We start from the raw sequence: 22,695 nt of genomic DNA on the forward strand, positions 1-22,695 counted from the left end.
AAATGAAAATAACAAGCTAGATCAGAACATTTCCAACTGCATTAAGACTTTTAATCATTTAGTTGTCTTCTAATCAGTCATGAAAACAAAGAAAAGCTTGATATAGATGAGATGAGGAAAAGCAAATCTGTGTAAATGGAACTAAATCAGCAGATTTCCAGAGGAAGTTCTGATAAATATAAAAAATAAAATGCTCTACAGAAGAAGCCGTTTTGTTTCATGTTCAATCATCAGATTTTCAATGGAAGTTCTGCATCGAGGTTTTCAGTAGCCAATGAAAAGAAAGAAAAGGTCTGTACACAATAAAGACCCATGAGTTGGTTTTTAGTTCGTCAATAAGGGTTCCAGTCATTAATTGGGGGGGAAACATGTTCTATATAGAAGAAAGCTTCTGAGTGTAAAATCAGCAGATTCCTAATGGAAGCTTTCCAGCAGCTAATGAAAAGCAGGGAAAGTTCTGCACAGAACTCATGAGGATTAAGTGGGCAGATTTCCAACGGACTATTTGGCTTAAATTTCTTGTAATGCAACTTCTAGCGTAGGTTTTTCAAAAGTTGCAGAGAACAAAGTCCTGCAGAGAAGAAAGCCTTATGAGCATTATATCAGCACATTCCCAATGGAAGTTCCGCATTAGGGCTTCCAGCAGCTGATGTAAAAAAGGAAAGATTCTGCACATTTCTGTCTTTTTGATAAGAAAATGAGCCCAAAAAATACACAGCAGGTCAGTTTATCAGAGGAGCTGCAGTCATTTACAGGGGAGGTTACGTGTGTGTGTGTCTGTGTGTGTGTGTGTTTGTGGGGTTGCCAGAAAGAGAAATATGAATTGTGTTGTTTTAACATCTGCAGACAGGAAGCTGAGAATATGAATATCGCTCAGCTGGCGCCACCACACACACTGTGTTTCTGAGGGTGTGTGTGTGTGTGTCCCATGTTAAAACTCTCATTGTACCACTGAGAGGAAGCAGAGACGAGTTCAACAACTGTTAGTTCCTGTGCAGCTGAGGGGAGACACACACACACACACACACACACACACACACAAATGTTCATCTTTGTCCATTTTCGAGCTGTGATGTCAGTAAACGACTGTCAGAACGTCCCAGCTCCGGCAGGACCTGAGCTCCTCTCCATCATGATGAACACAGACAAATATTAAATGATGTAGCTCTGGAGTCAAAGAGACGTTTTTCACACAATACCTAATACAATATGAAATAATCACTTCAGTCAAGGCATTTAAAGACGTACATCTAAAAAACTCTGGAAAAAAAAAAGTTCTACATCAGTGAAGTAAAAATTTATTTTAAAAAAATTCAATCAGGGTCTGATTTAATATATTTTGATTAAGAGAAACAGAAAAGTTATAGGAAACAATGCAATAAGCTGATTTCCATTAAAAATTTGTTTTTTACAGAGACACATTTGTTAAGTTGCTGATATGTTCAGAATCAGTACATTTTTAAATGCAAAGATGAATAATTTCTGTGACAGAGCAGTCGATACTGTAAATGAGCAGTTTTCAATAAATAAAGATATCAAAGACAAACATCACTGTTAAATAAGCTGGTTCTTAAAAGGGATTTCTGACATGATGTTTTTTGATGAAAGAATAATCTGGTGATAAACAGCCAAACAACAAATTGATTATTTATCTAGTCCATGATTCCCAAAGCATGGACCATGAAATGCCCATCCATCCTCTTCCACTTACCGGATTCAGGGTCATAAGTCAGTGGCGGGATACAACCCCAGTTTGTTGCATGGTTCAACAGAGAGACAGACGACTGAGTTTAGACTCCGGGCAATCTGACATGTGCGTCTTTGGTCTGTGGGAGGAAGTCAGCGAGAGCGCACACGGGAAAAACGTGCAGACCGCTTTGGATCAGGAAAGAATAAAGGAGTAAAGAATGAACCTCAACATACAAATCATCAGAACTTTAAAAAGAATCAGTGAAAAGAAAAACGTGTGACATCACCACAGTCCTGTTTCTATTTATACTGGTGCTTGAAACACACCAGATTGGCTACAGTCTGCTGTGTTATCTGGTTGTTAAGTGATGACGTATGAACCCTGCTTCCGGGCCCAAACTACTCAAGCGGAGTTTGGACCTGGAAGCAGCTAATGACGTCAGACTTAAAATGCGGATTGTCTGGAAAAGGAGAAATGCTCAGTTCATCATGTGAGGTCCCTCAGCAGCCTCGGCCTATAGGAGTATGAGATCAGACTCACCTGATCCAATCATAACTAAATGCTTTATCAAGATAGAAAGTTAAAAGACTGATCTAGAATCAGTAGAGAGGCAGTCTGACTGCTGAATCCAAGCTGGTTCCACAGAGGAGAGACCTGAAGGCCGAAGGCTCTGCCTCCCATTCTACTTTTAGATATCCTGGGAACCACAAGTACGCCCGCAGCCTGAGAGCAAACTGCCCTACTGGAATAATTTGATACTACGGGGTCTTTAAGAGATGATGGAGAGTGATTATTCTGGACTTTGTATGTGAATAGAATAATTTAAGGTCCTGTATACATTCCAAGTGTCCTGAAGTGTAAACACTTGAAGTACAAACAGGTCAGATGTGCAGTTGTATTTGATTAGTATTCAGAGACACAGGCGCAGTCCTCGGCTCGTTCTCTGCCTGACACTGTTTCACTGCAGTGTTACATAAACACTCGCACACATTTACATGAGCTTTCAGCAGCCAATCAGAACTGCAGGCTGGCTGCCATACGAGCAGACAGACTCGACCAGTTTGCGATCAAACTGATTGTTTCTGTCAGTGCCACACCTGCAGCAGCTGCTGCATTCACAGACAGCAGACAGGATTCCCAAACAGACACTCGCATGACCTAAAAACACTTCAATCCTTATTTCATTAGCAAAAAATAAGTGTTGACTGAGATCCTGCAGTGTTTTCAGCTCCGTGTTTTAATCACGATTCAGTTTAGCCGCTGTGCCGAGAATTAAATAAACATAAACACGAGTAAACACATCTAGAGGAAGATGAATTGCTGGTGTTATTAGCATTCTTACAGCAACCATCCTGCATACATCCCACCTTATGTTCAGTGATACGGAGAAATGCAGTTTTCCAGAGGATGTTTTTTTGGAAAGAAATTCATCTCTGAATTAAAGATCTTTGTAAGAGTTAAATCAGCAGATTCCCAGCAAAACTCCTGACTTTATTCTTTTTGATTAAATAAAATAAGAAAACACACACACACGCACACACACTCTCAGCGACTGTGTTTCCATGGACATGAGTATCTTTCATGAGCTTTTTCCTGTTTTGATCATATCATGAAAATGAGGTTTACTTGAACAGGACCTAGTCTGCTCATTTCCAGCACATTTTTATTCTTGATGTCTCCTAGAGTAGCTTTGCATGATTCATGATAATCCATGATCTCATGCCTTGGCTTGCCATAACCTCACAAAATCTTCTTGTTTTTAATCAACACATTTCAAAGTAAAACCTTTTACTCTGTTTGAAGTTTGCATTTTCACAGTCCAACTGCCACTCCTGAGCAGGTAGGCTGGTGGTGGGCTTAATGTCATTTTTTATCATTTTCATTCAAACCCAACTCATCTCTGACAACTGTGCTGTGCTTTAATTGTCACTTTAGGCACTGAGTGTCTGCCTTAAAGCTGTTTTTCTTTGTTTACTGCAACACATTACTGGGGTTCTCCACCAGTTAGGTGGGTGGTGTTCCGGTCCAAGTGCCTTTGGGCAAGACACTCAAGATGCCCAAAAAAAGTCCCAGTAAAAACAGAAACAACAACAGTTAGAAGTAGAACATGAGAATGACATAAATGTCCTCCTCACATTTGTCTGTTGCTCTTGCCTCACCAATCGACCCATTGCTGTTTGGTTTTTCTTCTTTTTAAAAAGTAGATGTATTCATACTGTGAGACACTTACTATAACTATACATATAAATATGGGGCGGTGATAATAAATGACCCCACAGGAGCTTGAAAGTTACACATGAGGTACTCTGGGTCAGCATATCCAGTACTTCTAGCGTCACTGTTTGTGACCACTGAGTGCTGTTTGTTCAGATTCCTGTGATGATACCAAACAAAGTGTTCACAGTTCTGAATTTAATAATCTGACATTCTTGCGACTGTCAGTCTGGAAGACTTGCTTAACTTTTAAATCAGCAGATTTCCAGTGGAGGTTTAGCACCGGGTCCTTAAATGGATTTGACTTTGGCTGACCTGTTGGAAAACCGATGTCTTGTGACCCACAACTTGTTTACTTTACCATTTACCAAGTTCAACGTTGCATTATAGCATATAACTAGTTTATTACAGGTTCATATGCTGCTTGTGAACACGTAAAATAAGGATAAAAATAAGTGTTCCGGGAGTTTCTTCTCATCAGTTGGATTTCATTTGCGTCAGCATGATTTGAACTCCACATATCAGTGAATAAACAATGTGCACGGGGCTGTATGAGAATGGGAACCACGGCGTCAGCAGCTTTTAGATGAAGTCCGACGGAAACAGCAGCGTCTCTTTAAGAGCAACCTGATAATGGGGTCAGAGAGGAGACAGGACCGTCTGTGGGAGACAATGAATGTATTCATGTGTGAACGTCTGAATGAGACCAACAGAGTTATCACTGTGTTTACTGTCTCCCTGCTGCAATGGCTTCTGGGTAAAAGATACGACACACACATGCTTGTATTTACGTCTTTGTGAGGACCCGAACTGACCGTCTCTGTCTTCACTTTCTCAAACATCCATTGTTTTCCATCTTAAACTGAGATGGCGAGCAGCTCAGTTATGTTCACTTGTGTTTCATGTGCTTTCAGAGGCATTAAGTGATTCAAGGCATCACTGGTGATCTAACCAAATGTTTTTTTGGGGGAAAAAAAGTTTTTCTAGGAAAAAGAAAATTTAGCCAATTTTTTTTCAGCTGCCTAAAAACCTGATATACAGTTTGAGACCAAATCACACAGGAAATAAAATTGTTGAACATTCAAGCCTCAAAAACACATGAACAAAAAAAACCCCACCTTCAGAAAACGTCCCCACTTAACAGAAATCTAATCTAAAGACAAGGAAGCAACTTCTAAGAACAGCGTGATGACCTAATTGTCCCTCGTTACACATTTAAGATAAGAACTTGAAAAAGGTCCCCACTTTAAAAGAAAGTCTCTTCACTTTTTGAATTGTTCACACTTTTTGTAGTAGTGTCCCCATTCTGCAAAAATGTCCTTATAGTCTTCAGATATAATAAATTTACATCCATGTATGCCCATTTTTCAAAAAGCTTCCTTCTCTCAAAAAACTGCCACAAATTTTTCCCCAGATTCATAATAATGTCCCACATTTGCCAACAATGAGTCCACACTTGGCTTGCCTCAAAATGTCCAGTAAAGTACAGTAAAGTCCAATTTTTGGTCCCCACAAAGATATAAATACACGCTCACACACAGAGAGTTCACAAAGTCAAGAGAGTGTGCTGCTTTCTCTGGCTGTTAATATTAGCAGAAACCCACTAAACCACAATGAGATAATACCCGTCACACTCACTCACACACTCACACACACAAATGTGTGATGTAGGAACAGTTTCAGTAATGTCTCATGTTGCAGTCATACAATCACCTAAATCAATATCAAATCGGTTTTTACACATTGACGTCAGTAACAAACAGTCAGCAGAAGGTTCAGAAACATTTTCTGACGCTGAAATCAAAAATACTTGAGTGCAAACCTGCCTTAATCGAACAGTTTAGCAAATTCATATCAAATACCAACCCAGTTTTCATTCTCAGGTACCTGCCCATGTTTCTGCTTTAAACACGACTGCTGGTGGACTTGGTCACATGTCTGGTGTGAATGTTTGTTTCAGGTGAGCAGACTGCCGGTGGAGAGCTGTGAGCAGTACAGCAGCTGCTCAGACTGTCTGGGATCAGGAGACCCTCACTGTGGATGGTGTGTCCTCTTCAACAAGTAAGGAACGAACTGCTCCTGCTCTTCTTCTGCTAAAACAAAATAACAGCTTCGTCTCTCATTTTAAAATGCACCCAGTAACAGTCTGTGCACTGGTAAAAGCACTGAGAGAAGTAAATAGCATTGATTGTCTCCTTCCAAGCACCTATGAAGGGGTGAGACTTAAATAATGCAGGAAGTGAACAATCAGTTCTTGAAATTGGTGTGTTGGATGCAGAAAAAATGGCTGTGTGAGGATCAGAGCTACTTTGCCGAGGGTTAAATTGTGATGCTTAGATGGCAGGCCTTTAACGCAGTCCGTGGGGTGCAGTAGTTAGTACCTACAAAAGAGGTCCAAAGAAAGAGAACCAGTGAACCATTGACAAGGTCACGGTGGCTGAAAGCTCATTACGTTACTGTAATGTGAACCGTTTAGTGCTTGGTCTGATGAAAGGTGTCGGAACATACAATGCTTCACAGCTTGCTGCATCTGGAGTTGCATACCTGCAGAACGGTCTCTTGAGTAGCCGTCATGACCCCGTGCCTACGGCCTAAAGCGGCTACAGCCGATGGTCCGGTCTCATGAATCACAGTTTCTTTGAGATTCTGTGCACAGCCAGGTGTGTGCTCCGTCTCCTGCTTTCCTCTTTTACACCCACCCCAGCATCTGGTTGCAGCAGATGTTGGAGATCTTTCTGTTTTAATTTTTTTCCTCCCAACTTTTGCCAACTAAAGTTGGCAATCTATGAGATGTTCATTGTTGTGAAAAGTGAAGACAGCAGAGGAATGTGATGCTCAGTTTAATGTTATGCTATGAAACATTGCTTCCTGGCATCCATGTAGATGTGTTTTCGACATGTATGACCCAAGGGCCAACTGAGAAATTAAGCTAATGCCAAAGTGTCGAAAACTTGAAGTGGCTGCATGAGGCTGTCTCCAAAAGTGAGTCAATCTGCGTTTAGTCCCGCTGCAACAGCATTAACAAGCACATTTAGAGCCTGGTACAAAATACAGTTTAGGACTTTGTGTAGAGTTTATGTTTTTTCCACTCATTCACCTGGATAACTGACAGACAGGTGACCAACACAAACAGCTGAAGGCCAGTGCTAGACCTCATCCACGACTGTAAGTCACAAAAATAGAGCTCTTCACTGTATGTTAGATCATTTTTAAAGGCCTAAGTGGCTGATACGATGGTACAGACAATCAAAGACGTTGGTGCTTTAGTTTTTGTGAATGAACTTTAAGTAATTGTTTTAATCTCTTGTTTAGCACTAAGGGTCAGATTTACTAACACACCAAACCGGTGCAAACTGGGTTTTGGCCTGAAAAACGTTTGCATTGTACTTTTCACTTTTCAAGTCAATAACTGTTTTTCCTTTTATCTTATGGTGTGATCTCCCCAATCTTCAGCAGCTGTATTTAGTAATATATTTAGTAGTATCTAAGTGACATGATGCACCCACCACTCTACAGATATCTCAGAAATTATTTGGTGAACATGGCAGAGTTTTAGGTGGTCTTAGCCAAAACATCTATGAGATGTGGTGTAAAAACAATCCACAGAGATGCTTTTGCTACTTCCAGGACTCAAAGCATGTAAGATCTTAGTGTCTGATACCACAGGACACCTTCAGATGTCTGTGAAGTCAGTCTTTTGAATGGTAGGAAATTATTTTCAGTGCCATTAATGAGACCAGCACAGGTTTTAATGTTGTGGCTGATGAGGTCAAATGAAGATCTTGACTCTTTAGACATTTTAAGTTATTTTATTAAAGCAAGCAAAAGAAAAAAAAATGCTATTTTTAAAATTATTTGCTCTACAAAATCCTTGGAATATCTCAATTTCTTTGGGTCCAAAAACCTTCAAACATTAATTTTGCATCCAAACTCAAAAGCAGCAGTTTTTTTTCTTTTGTGACGCCAGCGTCCGCAAACATTTTATGCTGTTTTGTTCTATTTGCTGATTTGTAACTGATTAAGTTAAAGCAAATGGCAGTGAATCAACTACAGTAACCACTTCCTCTGCAATACATAAGAATACAGAGAAAGTATGTGTGTGTGTGTGTGTGTGTGTGTGTGTGTGTGTGTGTGTGTGTGTGTGTGTGTGTGTGTGTGTGTGTGTGTGTGTGTGTGTGTGTGCACGCTCCCATGAGGCGTCATTAATACTTCTATAAATGGTTCACACAGTCTCCCTCATCACGATGTTTGATGTTCAGCATCCAAGCAGGTGGAGGAAGTTCCTCTTTGGATTGTCATCAGTTAGCTCCCCCTTCAAAGTAAAAGCCTCTGACTGGCAGTGAACTACAGAGAACAAAACACAGCTTGTTTTTATGCTGAAGCTTCTAGATATGTTGCAGCAGGACATCTTTGTGCGTAAACCCATCTCCCAGTGTGACATGAAGACATGTCGCCCTCACTTTTATAGTTTTAAGTTTCTTTCTAAAATCTCTGACTGTTCAGACAAGAGAAGGTCTGAGTGGATAAAAAAAATATCTGAGCAACTTTAATAAGCTAGCTCAATGGGAAGTCTCCTTTTTGAACCTTTTTTACCCCGAGTTTTGCCTCCAAGGCCAGGTACAGGCTCCACTACTTTAAAGAGTGATGTCTGGCAGAAAAGCAAACTGTGACTTATTCAGTTCATCAAACGGATGATTTTAACTGTAAATGTACAATCTTTGTGGTCCTCTCTGCTTTTCATCTCCTCTCCTCCTCACGCTCCCTCACTCATTCTGTCCATCTGTTGTTAATTAGAAGTAAACAGATCATTACTGCAGGCTGCTGTCTATGCTGTGTGGCGCTGCATATGTTGGAGCTGCTGCTCTCTGCAGACACCAAGCTTCACCTCCGACTGTTTCCTGCTCCAACTCCACCTGAAATCCCACGACACCAGTGTCACTCACCACTCACTTTAATTTTATTAGTGAAATTCAACAAATAGAAAAGATGTTTTTTAGTTTGACAGATCCTGTTGTCCACCAGTGTATTCCTCTGTCACCTGATTTTAGGTTAATAGTCACAACCCTTTTAAAAATATAGAGAGTGAACTAAATGTAATAATAATAAATTAACAACAAAGAGAAATAAAAATAAAAATAAATGTCATAAAGAAGTTGGATATAAAAAAAAGTTTATATCTAAAAATGTGATATAAAAAAATTAGAAGAGTTAAAGTAAATAATCATTGCATGAAATTTAAATAAGTTTTAAAATTGTGCGTTTAAAGACAAAGTAAAATGTTTTTAGAATCATGAAGTTTTATTTATAAATTACATCACATTTACACACAAAAGATGTTAAAGTGCTAAAAGATTAAAGATTAATTAATTTAATAAAGTATTTAATTTAATTTAATTTAATTTAAGTAGTCAATTTAATAAAGTACCCCTGGACTGGCAGACCGGGGTGGTGGTCCCCATCTTTAAGAAAGGGGCCGGAGGGTGTGTTCCAACTACAGGGGGATCACACTCCTCAGCCTCCCTGGGAAAGTCTATGCCAGGGTGCTGGAGAAGAGAGTTCGTCCGCTAGTCGAACCTCTGATACAGGAGGAACAATGCGGTTTTCATCCTGGTCGTGGAACACTGGACCAGCTCTTTATCCTCTCGAGGATACTCGAGGGCGCATGGGAGTTTGCCCAACCAGTCTACATGTGTTTTGTGGACTTGGAGAAGGCATTCGACCGTGTCCCTCAGGGGTCCTGTGGGGAGTGCTCCGGGAGTACGGGGTGTTTGGCCCATTGCTACGGGCCATTCGGTCCTTATACAACCGTTGCAAGAGCTTGGTCCGCATAGCCGGCAATAAGTCGGACTCGTTCTGTTGTGGTTCTGTGGTCCTGTTGCCTTCATCAGGTGAGGGCCTCCAGCTTGCCTTGGAATGGTTGGCAGCCGAGTGTGAAGCAGCGGGAATGAGAATCAGCACCTCCAAATCTGTGGCCATGGTTCTCAGCCGGAAAAGGGTGGAGTGCCCACTCCGGGTCAGGGACGAGACCCTGCCCCAAGTGGAGGAGTTTAAGTATCTCGGGGTCTTGTTCACGAGTGATGGGAGAAAGGAGCCGGAGATCGACAGACGGATTGGTGCAGCTGCTGCAGTGATGCGGACGCTGTCTGTTGTGGTGAAGAGAGAGCTGAGTGTAAAAGCGAAGCTCTCAATTTACCGGTTGATCTACGTCCCTACCTTCAACTATGGTCACGAGCTGTGGGTAGTGACCGAAAGAACGAGATCGCGGATACAAGCGGCGGAAATGGGTTTCCTCCGAAGGGTGGCTGGCCTCTCCCTTAGAGATAGGGTGAGAAGTTCAGCCATCTGGGAGGGGCTCAGAGTAGAGCCGCTGCTGCTCCACATCGAAAGGAGCCAGCTGAGGTGGTTTGGGCATCTGACAAGGATGCTTCCTGGGCGCTGTTTTCTGGTCATGTCCCTCCGGGAGGAGGCCCCGGGGCAGACCCAGGACACGCTGGAGAGATTATATCTCTCAGCTGGCCTGGGAACGCCTTAGGGTTCCCCCGGATAAGCTGGAGGAGGTCGCTGGGGAGAGGGAGGTCTGGGCTTCTCTGCTTCGGCTGCTGCCCCCGCGACGACCCGACCCCAGATAAAGCGGAAGAAAATGGATGGATGGATAATTTAATAAAGGAAGTTATGAGCTACTAATGTGAATTTTATAAAGTAACTGACAGACAATAAGTTAGCACAATCAAAATGATTTACATGATCCTCAGAAACACACATTTGCAAACTGGACTTGATCTGAAAGGGCGAATGAGAAGAAAGTATATTTAAAGAATTAAGATCTGAAGATGATTGCTGATGGAAAGCTGCAAAAAAGCGAACCGCTGTAAGGTCCAGTCTGAGGTTCAGAGATACGCTTGTGTCAGTCAACAGCACTAAATAATGTACATGTTTAGTAGATGTTAACCTCAAAAAGCTGATTTGCGTTTCATCACTCGTCCAAGTGGCTTCTTCCGTCAATGTTAATCCCTTGGTTACTTTTCACTCTCCTGCAGGTGTTCCAGACAGGAAGCATGTGACAAGTGGGAGGAGCCTCAGCACTTTAATACACAACTGGACCAGTGCGTCAACATCTCTGTTTCCCCGAGCAGCATGTCAGTCACCTCCCCGGCAATGCAGGTATGAACCATTATTTTCTTAATTACATAAAATACTCTGTCAGAATTCCCATTACAATCTGCTGATTTTCCCTGAAAGTCAGTGGATTTATTCTTTAGTCCAGCTGTTTGAACTCCTGTTCATGCAACAGCTGTGAATAGAAACCTTTCTGAAGTGTAAATAAGAACTTTACTTTTAGTGATCGAGTGTCTGTTGGTGTCCAGTTAACCATTCAGGTGCAGAACGTCCCTGCGCTGTCTGGTGGGGTTACCTGTGTGTTTGAGGACCTGAGTAATGCCCCCGGAGAGGTGCGGGCCAAAGGTCAGGTGATGTGTATGTCACCATCACTGAGGGACCTTCCAGCACAGACACACTCCTTTGGTAAGAAACACACACAAATTCATGCTTCAGTGAATTCAGAGGACATCACCTTTCCTTACTGTCCTGTCGTGTTCTGGAAATTTGACCTTTAACTTGACCCTCACTTTAACCTAACCCTACTTTTCTCTTAACCTTACCTTAATCTAACATCAGCCTAACCCTAAAATTCAGTAGTTTGCCTTTTGATTCTGAGATTGTGCTAATGCAAGTCCCCAAACAGCAGAAAAACAAGTATACACACACCCGCTTATTCTGAACTTGTTTCTTTTGCCTTCTCGTTTTTCTCGGTTATCACATTTAATGTGCGATTCTAATGTTTTGTAATCATGTCAGCTTCAGTGTAACGCGCCATTATATTGATCACTATGAACTAAGTATTAAGAAGGATGTTATTATGCTGTTAATTTCAGGAGCGAAACGAGTGGTGCAGCTCAGCCTTCGCTCCACAGAGACTGGACACCAGTTCATCACCACAAACCTCATCTACTACAACTGCTCTGTGCTCAACTCGTAAGCCTTAAACACCTCTAACCTAATTATCTCATGTGTCTCTTCGGTAATGAACTCATAAATTCTTGCTGGTTGTGCTCGACCACTCAGAACTTTTCTCTCTTTCCTCTCTCAGGTGCACTTCCTGTGTCAGCAGTGAGTTTCCGTGTCATTGGTGTAAATATCGTCACATCTGCACCAACAACCTGCAGGACTGCTCCTTCCAGGAGGGACGAGTCAGCAACATGGAGGTAACACACACACAGACCTGTTTTCATCACTTAACTGGACTTATAACCAAGCGCTCACACAAAAATGTGATTCACCATATGGGACTTTATGTCCCCCGAAGGAAGGTGAAGGAACATCTTTGGGTCCCCACAATGCTTCACATAGCTGCCTGGCATGTTTCGACACTAACATAAGGCAGAGAGGATGATAAGTAGACGTAATATTACTGTGATTATTAGAACAGAAAAGGTCCAGGTTTCTAAAGACCTTTTTGTGTGCTAAATACCAAGACAAGGATCAATGACACAAGCCTACTGTGCCCAGATCTGAACAATCACAAGGAGATTGGATGGTTGGCCTGAGTCGTTTACATGTTGAAAATTAAATAAAATGAACATAAATAATCTACAACAATGTACAAAGACAAGCAACAGCAAATAAATAAAAACCTGCTTCTGAATGGCTATGAACAGATGGAAAGCCGTCATAAAGAGACACAAATTAAATACAATGAAGCGCGAAAGCCCTACAAACAATCTGGCATGAATACAAAGAGACATAAAACAACTGTAAGAAGACACAAAACAACATATAACTATGAGCAAGTCACAACAAACTCAAACTTCAGTTCTGCTGTCAGTATGGCTTCTCTGTAGGAGGAAGTGAGGCCGTTGTCTCAAAAGTCATCAAAGATGCTTATCGATGTGTAAGACGAGACCTCTTTTCCAACCTGTTCATAATTGAACACATCATACAGGCGTCGGACTCCAGGCCTCGAGGGCCGGTGTCCTGCAGGTTTTAGATGTGTCCTTGATCCAACACAGCTGATTTAAATGGCTGAATGACCTCCTCAACATGTCTTGAAGTTCTCCAGAAGCTGGTGATGAACTAATCATTTAATTCAGCTGTGTTGACCCAGGGTGAGATCTAAAACCTGCAGGACACCGGCCCTCGAGGCCTGGAGTTTGAGTAATAGGCAAATTTCTAGAATTTTCCATCCCAAACCTCTAAAACTTTATTTATACTTTTGTGTTAACCTTATGTAAGACTTCATGTTTATGCTAGTAGCCGACACGATTGCCACCAGTTACTCCAGTGCAGGACTGTTCTGAGATTTTTCAAAAACATGTTGGCAGTGGCAGTTTTTGCTCTTCAGGATGACTTTACTGTTCGATTAGAAGTGCACATAGAAGTGGGCTGGGTCAGTACAATATATATACAGTAGTAGGTGCACTTGAGGTTTAGAGTATGGAATAATGTGCGGTGTAAGGTTTCAGATGGGTTTCCAGTTACGACATACTTACAGTGTGGACTATTGCAGAGCTATAAGTCCTCTATAAGCATAACCTCTGCTGCTTCAAATGGACGTTCCCTTTATCTTATGGTGATCCTAATGGTTAACTCGAACTCTAACCACTCAATTTCTGTGCCTAACTCTCACTGTGTAGAGTTTCAGGCCATGTGTTGGTTTTTGTTTTTTTGATTGACCCATTTGCCTTTAATTCACGAGGCCAAGACACAACATGGAAGACGTCCATCTCCCCCAAGTCCCAAGGAACCACAAGAACCACTTGTCAAAGTTAATATACGTTTCATTGATCAAGAGATGGGGAAAAAAGCAGGATTTGAACCTGCCGCCCATGGTGAGCCAAGGCCAAACTGCAAACAAATGTATCACAACCAAGATAACCAAAAAAAACACATCCTTCATAACAGGATCTGTTCTTCTTCAACTGGACCTCAAATCTCGGGTTCCTGTTTTCTCGTTAGCCTCTGGCTCCATCATTGCATTTGAAGACACTGGACCTAAATAAAGGTAATTAGTGAGATATTTCCACTTGCCTAGCTCTCAGGTGGGCACTGGTGACCGGGTGGATGTGAGGAGGTTAATAGCACAACAGCAATGATTAATTGTGACCATTTTGTGACCTTAATTAACAGTAAAAATAAAACCATCCCAGTGGAAGTCGTTGTTTCATGCTGGCCACCCTCACGGCAGGTGTCTTTTTTTCTTTTAGAGGAAGAACGTTATCCTCACTGAAGTCTTCTCTCTGCTAGACGTGAAACACGAAACACATGAAACCCACAATAGTGTTTCTTGTCTGAGTCGCGGACTCTCGCTCGCTGCTGTCAGACTCTTCTCTCTGACTCATTTTCTCTGACACTTTCCCACTCTGTCTTTCAGAGCTCGTCGTCTGCGATGGCTCTAATTCTTGGCTCTCTGACGGATTTTGCCAGAGGTGCAGTGCTGCCAGAGTTCACTGGAATGAGGATCTGCCTCATTTTTTCATAGAAAATTGGTTAATTAGACTGGGTGCCTTTTCTTTAAAAAAAAGTGTGTCCATTTAGCTGAACAAATTATCACTAAATAGCAGGAAAAACACAATCCACCTTTATATTTTGTGTCAGGCAAGAAAATCTTGATAACAATTTGATCTCGCAAAGTTGCCAAGAGTTTAAAAGGTGCTGTTAGTCCTTTTCCTCGTTTAGTCTGCACATTAAAATAATTAAAAAAAAACTAAAGTAAGCTACTTATTGGTTAAGTAGGCTAAAGATGAAAGGCCTTTTTTGATCAGCTGAAACAGTAACAGTTAATTAGACTTGAGTTGTTTTAATCTTTTGAGCTACGAAGAAAGGAGAATCAGAGAAACATGCACTGATGGAGAGTAGCGGGATGGGAGGGGCATGTAGCGGCTGATGAAGCTGGTCAGACAGGCTTGAAGGACAGATGATCGATTCATGAAGTCGGTCTAATATTAGATCATTTGGTCGGTTATAGTTGACTGACGCTTGTAAACCTGCCGCTGTAGGACGGATGACTCCATAACCTTCAAAATGAGTTATAGCTCAAACTCACACGAGCTGGTGCATTTTTGTTGAGCTTCATTGCTTAAACAAATAACACAACACCTCTGGATTTCCCATCTGTTCTTTCAGTGAACCAAAAAAGAGGTTTTCTCACACCTAGTCATCTTCAAATGTTAATAGATATATTCCTCTAGTATCTATTAGTCTTCAGCCATTTCTTCATTAATTTATAGTTCGGTGTACTGGGTATTTATAGAGACCTGTTAGCTGACAGTGTGTCTAAATCAGACAGTTTCTTCTACAGGATGGAGCAGTGATGGAGGTCAGAGCTGCTCCCTCTGTCATTACATGGTTCAGTAAACAACAGTAAAGCTTCAGGTCAACAGTGAAGGGTGGAAGCGCACACACACACATACACACACACCATGTTTAAGTCTGTCCTTGCTGATGCATTCAAGGACTCTGTGACTGATGGGATTTAAGAGTCGGCTCCTGAGAGGTGTTTTCAGTCAGACGAGCTAAGCCCGAATGTTGTTTAAACTCGGATATTTCTCCATTTTCTGATCTAAGTGCTGAAGTTTTTCAAGCATGTGAGGCATGTGGAAAAGTCAACAAAACCAGGAAGCAGCACAACGTTCATACTGCATGCTTTCTCTATAGTCTTGTTTTCTCAGCTTTTTTTAAGAACACATTTTTATTGAGCCAGAAGAAACACAAGACGTGTTCACAAAATAATGAACTTGCAGAAACTGGACAAAACAGTTCAAAGAAAAAGTATCTCAGAAAACAAAAACTGCTGCAGATATCAGTTAAAGGGATTTGACCCAATTAGTCAACGCGTGAAATTAAACGAAGAATGTTTTTGATTTAAAAACAAAAACCAACAACATATTTGGATTTTCTCTACAGTCACAGTGTCATCTGCATGAGTCAGACACCTGCTTCAAAGAAACACAACTTAGTCGTAACATCAACAACTCCATAGTTTAAGGTCTTGTTAAATATAACAGGAAGTTTATTTTACACATTATACGTGTGCAGAAGCAACATAAAGCAGGGATATGCTTTAGGTTTCCCAACCACTGTGCCACGGCACGCTGTTCAGGTGTGCCGTGGAAGATTATCTGCTTTCACCTGATTGGTAATCTAAGCAGCGGTCCCCACCCCCGGGCCACGGACCGAAGTCGTTTGGTACCAGGCCGCAAGAGTTGACGCTCGGGTGCGAAATTTATGGTTTTTATCGTTTTTTATCATCAACCGCTGGTCTGAGCGACTGCGTGAGTAACTTGCAGAGTTACATTTTCTTCCACTAGAGGGCAGTACAACTTCCTGCTCCAGTTAAATTGGTTGCTAACCTCCAGTAAATCAGAAAACGAACAAATTACATAGTCATCTGACAACACAGCGCATAATGGCAATAGATAAATATTTGAAAAGAAAAAATAGTCAGTCTGACCTGGTCCTGGAGAAAATCCCGACCCAGATGAAAGCCCTGGCATGAGTACTGGTCAGAAGAAAGCAAACATGGTAAACTGTGGACAAAGTGAGCCAATTCTGCTACATCTGATTATCAATATGCTTTTTGTGGGATTTTTGTTTGGTGGTGTGCCGTGTGATTTTTCTAATGTGCCGTAGCTCCAAAAGGTTAGGAAACACTGCTTCAGGGAGATCTCATCGTTGATAATAGTTTGGACACAGAAGATGTGAAGGACCACTGGTTTATTTTTATGAGATGACCAGATGTTAACAGCTAAAGATGAGGAAATGAATGTGTGTTTTCTGAGATTAGTGCTGCCAGTGGTAGAAGGTGGGATTTTTCTGTGAGACAGAGTAAGAAAAGGCAGCGCTGAGCAAGTACTGGGACCAGAAGTTGTCTAATCAGTAGTAGGCAGTAGTAAGAAAATAAGCACATAGGAGAAGGGCACACACTCTGTCATGGCTTCAGTAATGACAGTGACCTCCTTAAAAGTCAGAGACAATGCCGTTGGATTAGCAGACTGTGGTGGTCCTTTTTTTAAGAAAGAGATCAAACTGACGATTGGATACAGGAGTAGTTGTGGGACACTGGGCAAGTCCTTTATCCTCTGGCAAAGGTGTTTCTGGCATGTGATGCCACATCTCGTAGGTAAGGTGCTTAGTGCATGTCAAACTGGGAGGAGGGCAGACCCAGAACATGCTGGAGTGATTATTGTTCTCAGCTGGCTCGGGAACAGCTCGGAGTATCCTCGGAAGAGCTGGTGAAGGTGGCCAGAAAAGGGGATATGTGACTGTTTCTGCTTAGACTGCTGCCACCAAGACGCAGGCCTAGATAAGAGGCGATGGATGGATGGCCTGTTTAAGGCTGTGCAAAGAGCCAGAAGAAGAAAAGAAAGATTGTTTTTGAACAAAGCTACTTCAGTGTCCCAGAATAAAAATCTGGAGCTGGAAGAGAGCAGAATATGTCGCCGTTAAAAACCCGTCACATCAAAAGGTATGATTGTTTCAAGCTGCACACAAGTAAGCGCTAAATAAACAAAGAGGGAAGTAAAGAGTGGAGTGTTTCAGCAGACAGAGCAGTTAGTTTGCTGTGTAATGTGGATCCAGCAGTCAGTTTCCACCTGCCACTGAGTAACAGATCACTCGTGTCGCTAACGAGCCGAGCTGCTCTCAGTCTGCTTGTTATCTCGTTAGTGGAGAGGATAGCGAGCCGGGATCGAGTTGTTTGGGCGTCTCGTTGACGTGATTGGTGCTCGGTGTCATTACCGGGTGACAGAAACAACCTCTGATTGGCTAATTGGTTAATAGAAGATGAATAGCCACTTAATTGACATGAAAACGTCCAATCCTGGCAATTAATGTTAATTACCAGGCAATTAGGCAAACTAAGAGAGAGAGGGAGGGGGGAAATGAGGGAGTCGTGAGGAGAAAAGAGCAATAGAGGAAAAAGGAGGAGGAGGCTGAAATTTCATTATTCTTTATTTAACCTTTATTCAAGCAGGTTAAAGTGTCTCGCAGAGTAAAGGTCTCTTTTTCATCTGTGTGAGAGGAAGACGGAGCGAGGGAGGGAAAAGGACGAAGAGAAGCAGCTCTGATGTTCTTCATCCGCAGCTGAGAATTTAGGATTGTCAGCAGAAAGAGGAGAATAAAGAAAGTGCACAGCTGAACCACACAACTACTTATCTGTTTTTCACAGAACTCACCTGACAACACGACTTTTAATTAACAATTTCATATTTCAGACTGTAAGTAAATTGTTTTTGCATTCTGTTGCTGTTTCTTCCTGATTTTACTTTATTCCTCTTATTAAATGAGGAACAGCTTCTCATGTAAATGTTACAGCAGCTTAGTTATCAGCTTTAAGTGAAAAACACCTTTTTGCTAATAAATATATGCATGTTTCTCCGGGGCAAAACGTTTTCTGGCTAATTACTAAAATATGAATTATAGAACTGTAATGGATTGTTCTGTGGATGGTGAAGAGAAGAGTGATGAAAGGAGAAGAACAATACTGTTAACCAGAGAACTTGTAACACAATGAGACACAGGTGGAGATGACTAAGGTGGGGCAGACGATCAGAAATGAGGAAATTCAGACACGAGAAGATAAAATAAATATTTGTAGGATCAGAGAACAAAGACAGAAGGTGACGAGAAATGATTAAATTATCCTGTTGTTAAGTGATGACGTATGAACTCTGCTTCCAGATGCAAACGACTCTGCGTTTATTAACCTCCTAGGACCTGGCGTCCACATATGTGGACATCACATTTTGGGTTATTTAGACCAAAATACTCAATTTTGCTCTACAAGGGCCTGATATCCACTTACGAGGACATTATATTGCTACTGTTTTATCGAAATTTTAAAAGAATGTCCTCATTTATGGCTCTCATTTTTCTTAGAAACAAAAATTAGGTAAAAAAAAAAAAATCTGGTAATTCTTTGTTTTTACATTAATCAGGTCCCAATCAGCCCAAATATCAAAGAGAAATTAAAAATGCATGCCGTGGAAGAGTTCAGGTCTTAGGAGGTTAAAGCTGTTGTGTTTTTAACATGTTTTAATGCTTTAATGTTTAGTTTTCTGTCTTTAGTTATGTTGGAAGTGATAGCAAAGCTGTGCGTTTGAATTTTTAAGTCAGAACATGCTATATCATATTTAGGTTAGCAAGCTACTTGATTGTTACACCTGGTAAAGCAGCAACACTGATCATTTTATTAATGATGAAAGAATTTAGATAGGATTTAGATTCCTGCCCCAAGTGCAGGAGTTCAAGTATCTCGGGGTCTTGTTCGCGAGTGATGGGAGAAGGGAGCCGGAGATCGACAGACGGATTGGGGCTGCAGCTGCAGTAATGCGGACGCTGCACCGGTCCGTCGTGGTGAAGAGAGAGCTGAGTGTAAAAGCGAAGCTCTCAATTTACCGGTCGATCTACGTCCCTACCCTCACCTATGGCCACGAGCTGTGGGTAGTGACCGAAAGAACGAGATCGCGGATACAAGCGGCAGAAATGAGTTTCCTCCGAAGGGTGGCTGGCCTCTCCCTTAGAGATAGGGTGAGAAGTTCGGCCATCCGGGAGGGGCTCAGAGTAGAGCCGCTGCTGCTCCACATCGAAAGGAGCCAGCTGAGGTGGTTCGGGCATCTGACAAGGATGCTCCCTGGGCGCCTCCTGGGTGAGGTGTTCCAGGCATGTCCCACCGGGAGGAGGCCCCGGGGCAGACCCAGGACACGCTGGAGAGATTATATCTCTCGGCTGGCCTGGGAACGCCTTGGTATTCCCCCGGATAAGCTGGAGGAGGTGGCTGGGGAGAGGGAGGTCTGGGCCTCTTTGCTTAGGCTGCTGCCCCCGCGACCCGGTCCCGGATAAAGCGGATGAAGATGGATGGATGGATGCAGAATTTAGATAGTTTGTGACTCTCAGTGATGCTGCAGTGTTAGTTTGACTTTGGGACCTGAAGCGCAGTTTGGACCTGGAAACGGCGAATGACGTCAGACTTAAAGACCGGATTAAGACAGGACAGAGGCGAAGTCAGGGAAACACTGATGACACTAAAACCAGAAGGGGAATAACAATAAAATCTAAATGTAAACTAGAACTCCACAATAACACAAAAACCTGGGAACAAATACATAGATTATTTTCTCCTTTCATATTTTGTTGAATCCTTGTGGATGATGCAGGGTTTAATTTTATTAGAAATTCAAACAGACTTCAGATTTCCACCCTTGACTCGTGGGGGATGTAGTCCACTTTCAGCTCATTTGCATTATTGGAAACGCTCTGTGGGGTTTACATGAGCTAACTGAATAGAGAAGGAGGAGGTAGCAGATGTGACGCCCAGTAAAATCTGTGAACATCCTTTAATTCTGATAAATTTTGAACCTTTTCTGCATTAAAATTCATTTTATTAAACCACAAGAACATTTTAGTGCGCTGTCTTTGGACCTTGAATGCAGCACCACTGAGTAATGTGTACAGATGTTAAGGTGCGCATGTGAAAACTGCTAATCTCTGCATGTGGAATTTAGTGGTCCACGTTTTCATCAGAGGGGCTTTCCTACCTGTCTCCTCTTAAAGTGCTTAAAGTCAGTGTTTTAATTAAATGATGTATGTCTTGGCAGTGTTCAGGTGTCGCTAGTAACGATTAACCCACAGAGAATCCTCAGCTTGTTCTGCAGCTGATTTGGACTTCACAGATCTTGGATTCAGTCTCGGGTCATGTTTTTCTGTCTCCCCACAATGTTAGTGTTTTGACTCTGGCTGTTTTTATAACTGCAGCAGGCAGCTGTTCTCAGAGTAAAAGCTCTAAAAGCCACTGAAACACCCAATAATCATTTTGCTAATGATCACTGTGTGTTTGCAGAACATAAGTGAAAACACAGTTTGCTAAGATAATTTAAAAGCTGATGATATGTTGATGATAATAGCTGAAAACACTAGGCCACAAAAGCCAATCCTTTCTGTTTTCCAGACTCTGCTAATGATAAGCTCAGTGTTTATATAGCATGTAAGCTTACAAATCACACTTCAGTGCAATAAAAGAGCCGCCTTTGTAGACTCAGTGCAGAATAAGAGAGTATTTGTGCGATAACTGCAATACTAAACGAGTAGAGATAAGGCGAAGCTGTGCAGGAAACAAGGAGCCGGTTTCTGGAGTTGTCACAGTCGGTGCATAGACGGGGAACAAAAACGTGCACTGGAATGAACGAAGGAGATCTGTGTGGATTTAGTTCCATTGATTCAGTTGTGCGATTTTGTGTTTTCTTTTACCCCCAAAGTGTAACCTCACCCTGAGCTAAACCCCACCCACTGTGTAAACATGCTAAAAGGAGAATAAGATAAGAGGTTTGAATGTGTGAGACGGGACTCACCTGTTGATCTCCAGTGCAGAGAAATATAGAAAGCAGCAAAATTCTCTGATTCCTGTGAAGTGGACATTAGTTTAATCAAGGACCATGGTGCTCATGAGCTCAGCCTCTGACAGGCCCAACGCTGGCGCTGTTGCAGCTGAGGCAATACAGATGCAAGAAGACGGCTCTGCCTCGAAGCCTTCGCTGCATCCATATGAGCCTCTGAAGAGGAAAAATACAGTCTGCTAAGGCTATAGCTAGAGACGCTTTGCATGATTAATATTCATAATTATCATTACGGCTCTTATACTGGCTCCTCAGTTCGTCCTCTTTCTGTAACGAGCCATTTTGGCTCCTCCCCCTTTAAGCCAACTTTCTCTAAACTGGCTGCTCCTCACAAACAGGAGGTTGGAACAGCAGGTGGAGGTTCAGCGCTCACAGTTAGAGATGTGATGACGACATTGGGGATGTCCCCTTTTTGTGGCATCATATAGACTCAAGAGTACGCAAAACATTCTGCAACTTGAGCTTTGGGATCATTCACAGTGACCTTAACTGAAACATTAGCTATGTCCCAATTCATAGGCCGCATGCTTCGGAGGACCCGGCCTTCGCCGTCTACGTGGGCCGGGTCCTTCGAAGACCGAGACAGAAATGGGACTTTTACAAATATGTGATGTCTTGATAAACCGAGCAGATATTTGAAGTTTACACAGCTACATTCTAGCCTGAAAATATGTTAAACGTTTATTTGTGACCCAGACAGAGTAATAAGAGTAATATTAAAACTAAGTAGCTGCCGCCATTGTTGGAAACTGGAATTGGCTGGGCTGCGCTATGAATTCTGGGATAGGTTGGGCCATGAAGGATACACCCGACCCATCCTTCAAATCTGGGGAAAAGGAGGACGCATTTGGAGCGGCCTTCGAATTGGGACATACCTTTTTTATGTTTAATATGTTAATATGTTCCTCCTCTGGAACAGTCTGTACAATGTCATAGAAATGTTGAAAAGCTGTGCCAGCATTTTCTTTCCAAAATGGCGTGTTTGGCAATTTTTAATCCCATGAAAGTAAAACGTTCGAAACATTTAAATCGTATAGCTGTAACTATGATGAATTGTAACCTAAGCCCAGGTAAGAGTAACAAACTTTCTCTCAGACTTATGCAGCACGCTCCACTTCAGTCAAACTCTACACCTCACAGTTTTCATCAATCACTGACAGTAAAAAGGATCCAAGCTGAATTTGGTCAATGCAATATCATAAGAAAAACTGGAGACCAATTTACAAACTGATAACAGAAACACCGTCACTGGAAAAAACCCCAAAACAAATGTAATACACCCGATAAATACCCCATATATCGGGTTGCAAAAACATTACATGTATATCTGGGACTCAGTAGTACTCA

At 42.0% G+C, this 22,695-nt stretch overlaps 1 protein-coding gene across 1 annotated transcript in view; it reads left to right on the forward strand.

Moving 5' to 3' along the window:
* Positions 1 to 22,695, forward strand: part of plxna3 (plexin A3) — a 137,524-nt gene that overhangs the window by 81,801 nt on the left and 33,028 nt on the right. Inside the window, exons 8-12 of the mRNA XM_026154649.1 lie at positions 5,865 to 5,965; positions 10,942 to 11,065; positions 11,269 to 11,425; positions 11,836 to 11,935; positions 12,051 to 12,165. Coding sequence (XP_026010434.1) covers positions 5,865 to 5,965; positions 10,942 to 11,065; positions 11,269 to 11,425; positions 11,836 to 11,935; positions 12,051 to 12,165 — 597 coding nt within the window. The remainder of the gene's footprint in view (positions 1 to 5,864; positions 5,966 to 10,941; positions 11,066 to 11,268; positions 11,426 to 11,835; positions 11,936 to 12,050; positions 12,166 to 22,695) is intronic.

This window comes from Astatotilapia calliptera, chromosome 20, assembly GCF_900246225.1.
Source record: "Astatotilapia calliptera chromosome 20, fAstCal1.2, whole genome shotgun sequence".
NCBI classification, from domain to species: Eukaryota; Metazoa; Chordata; class Actinopteri; order Cichliformes; family Cichlidae; genus Astatotilapia; species Astatotilapia calliptera.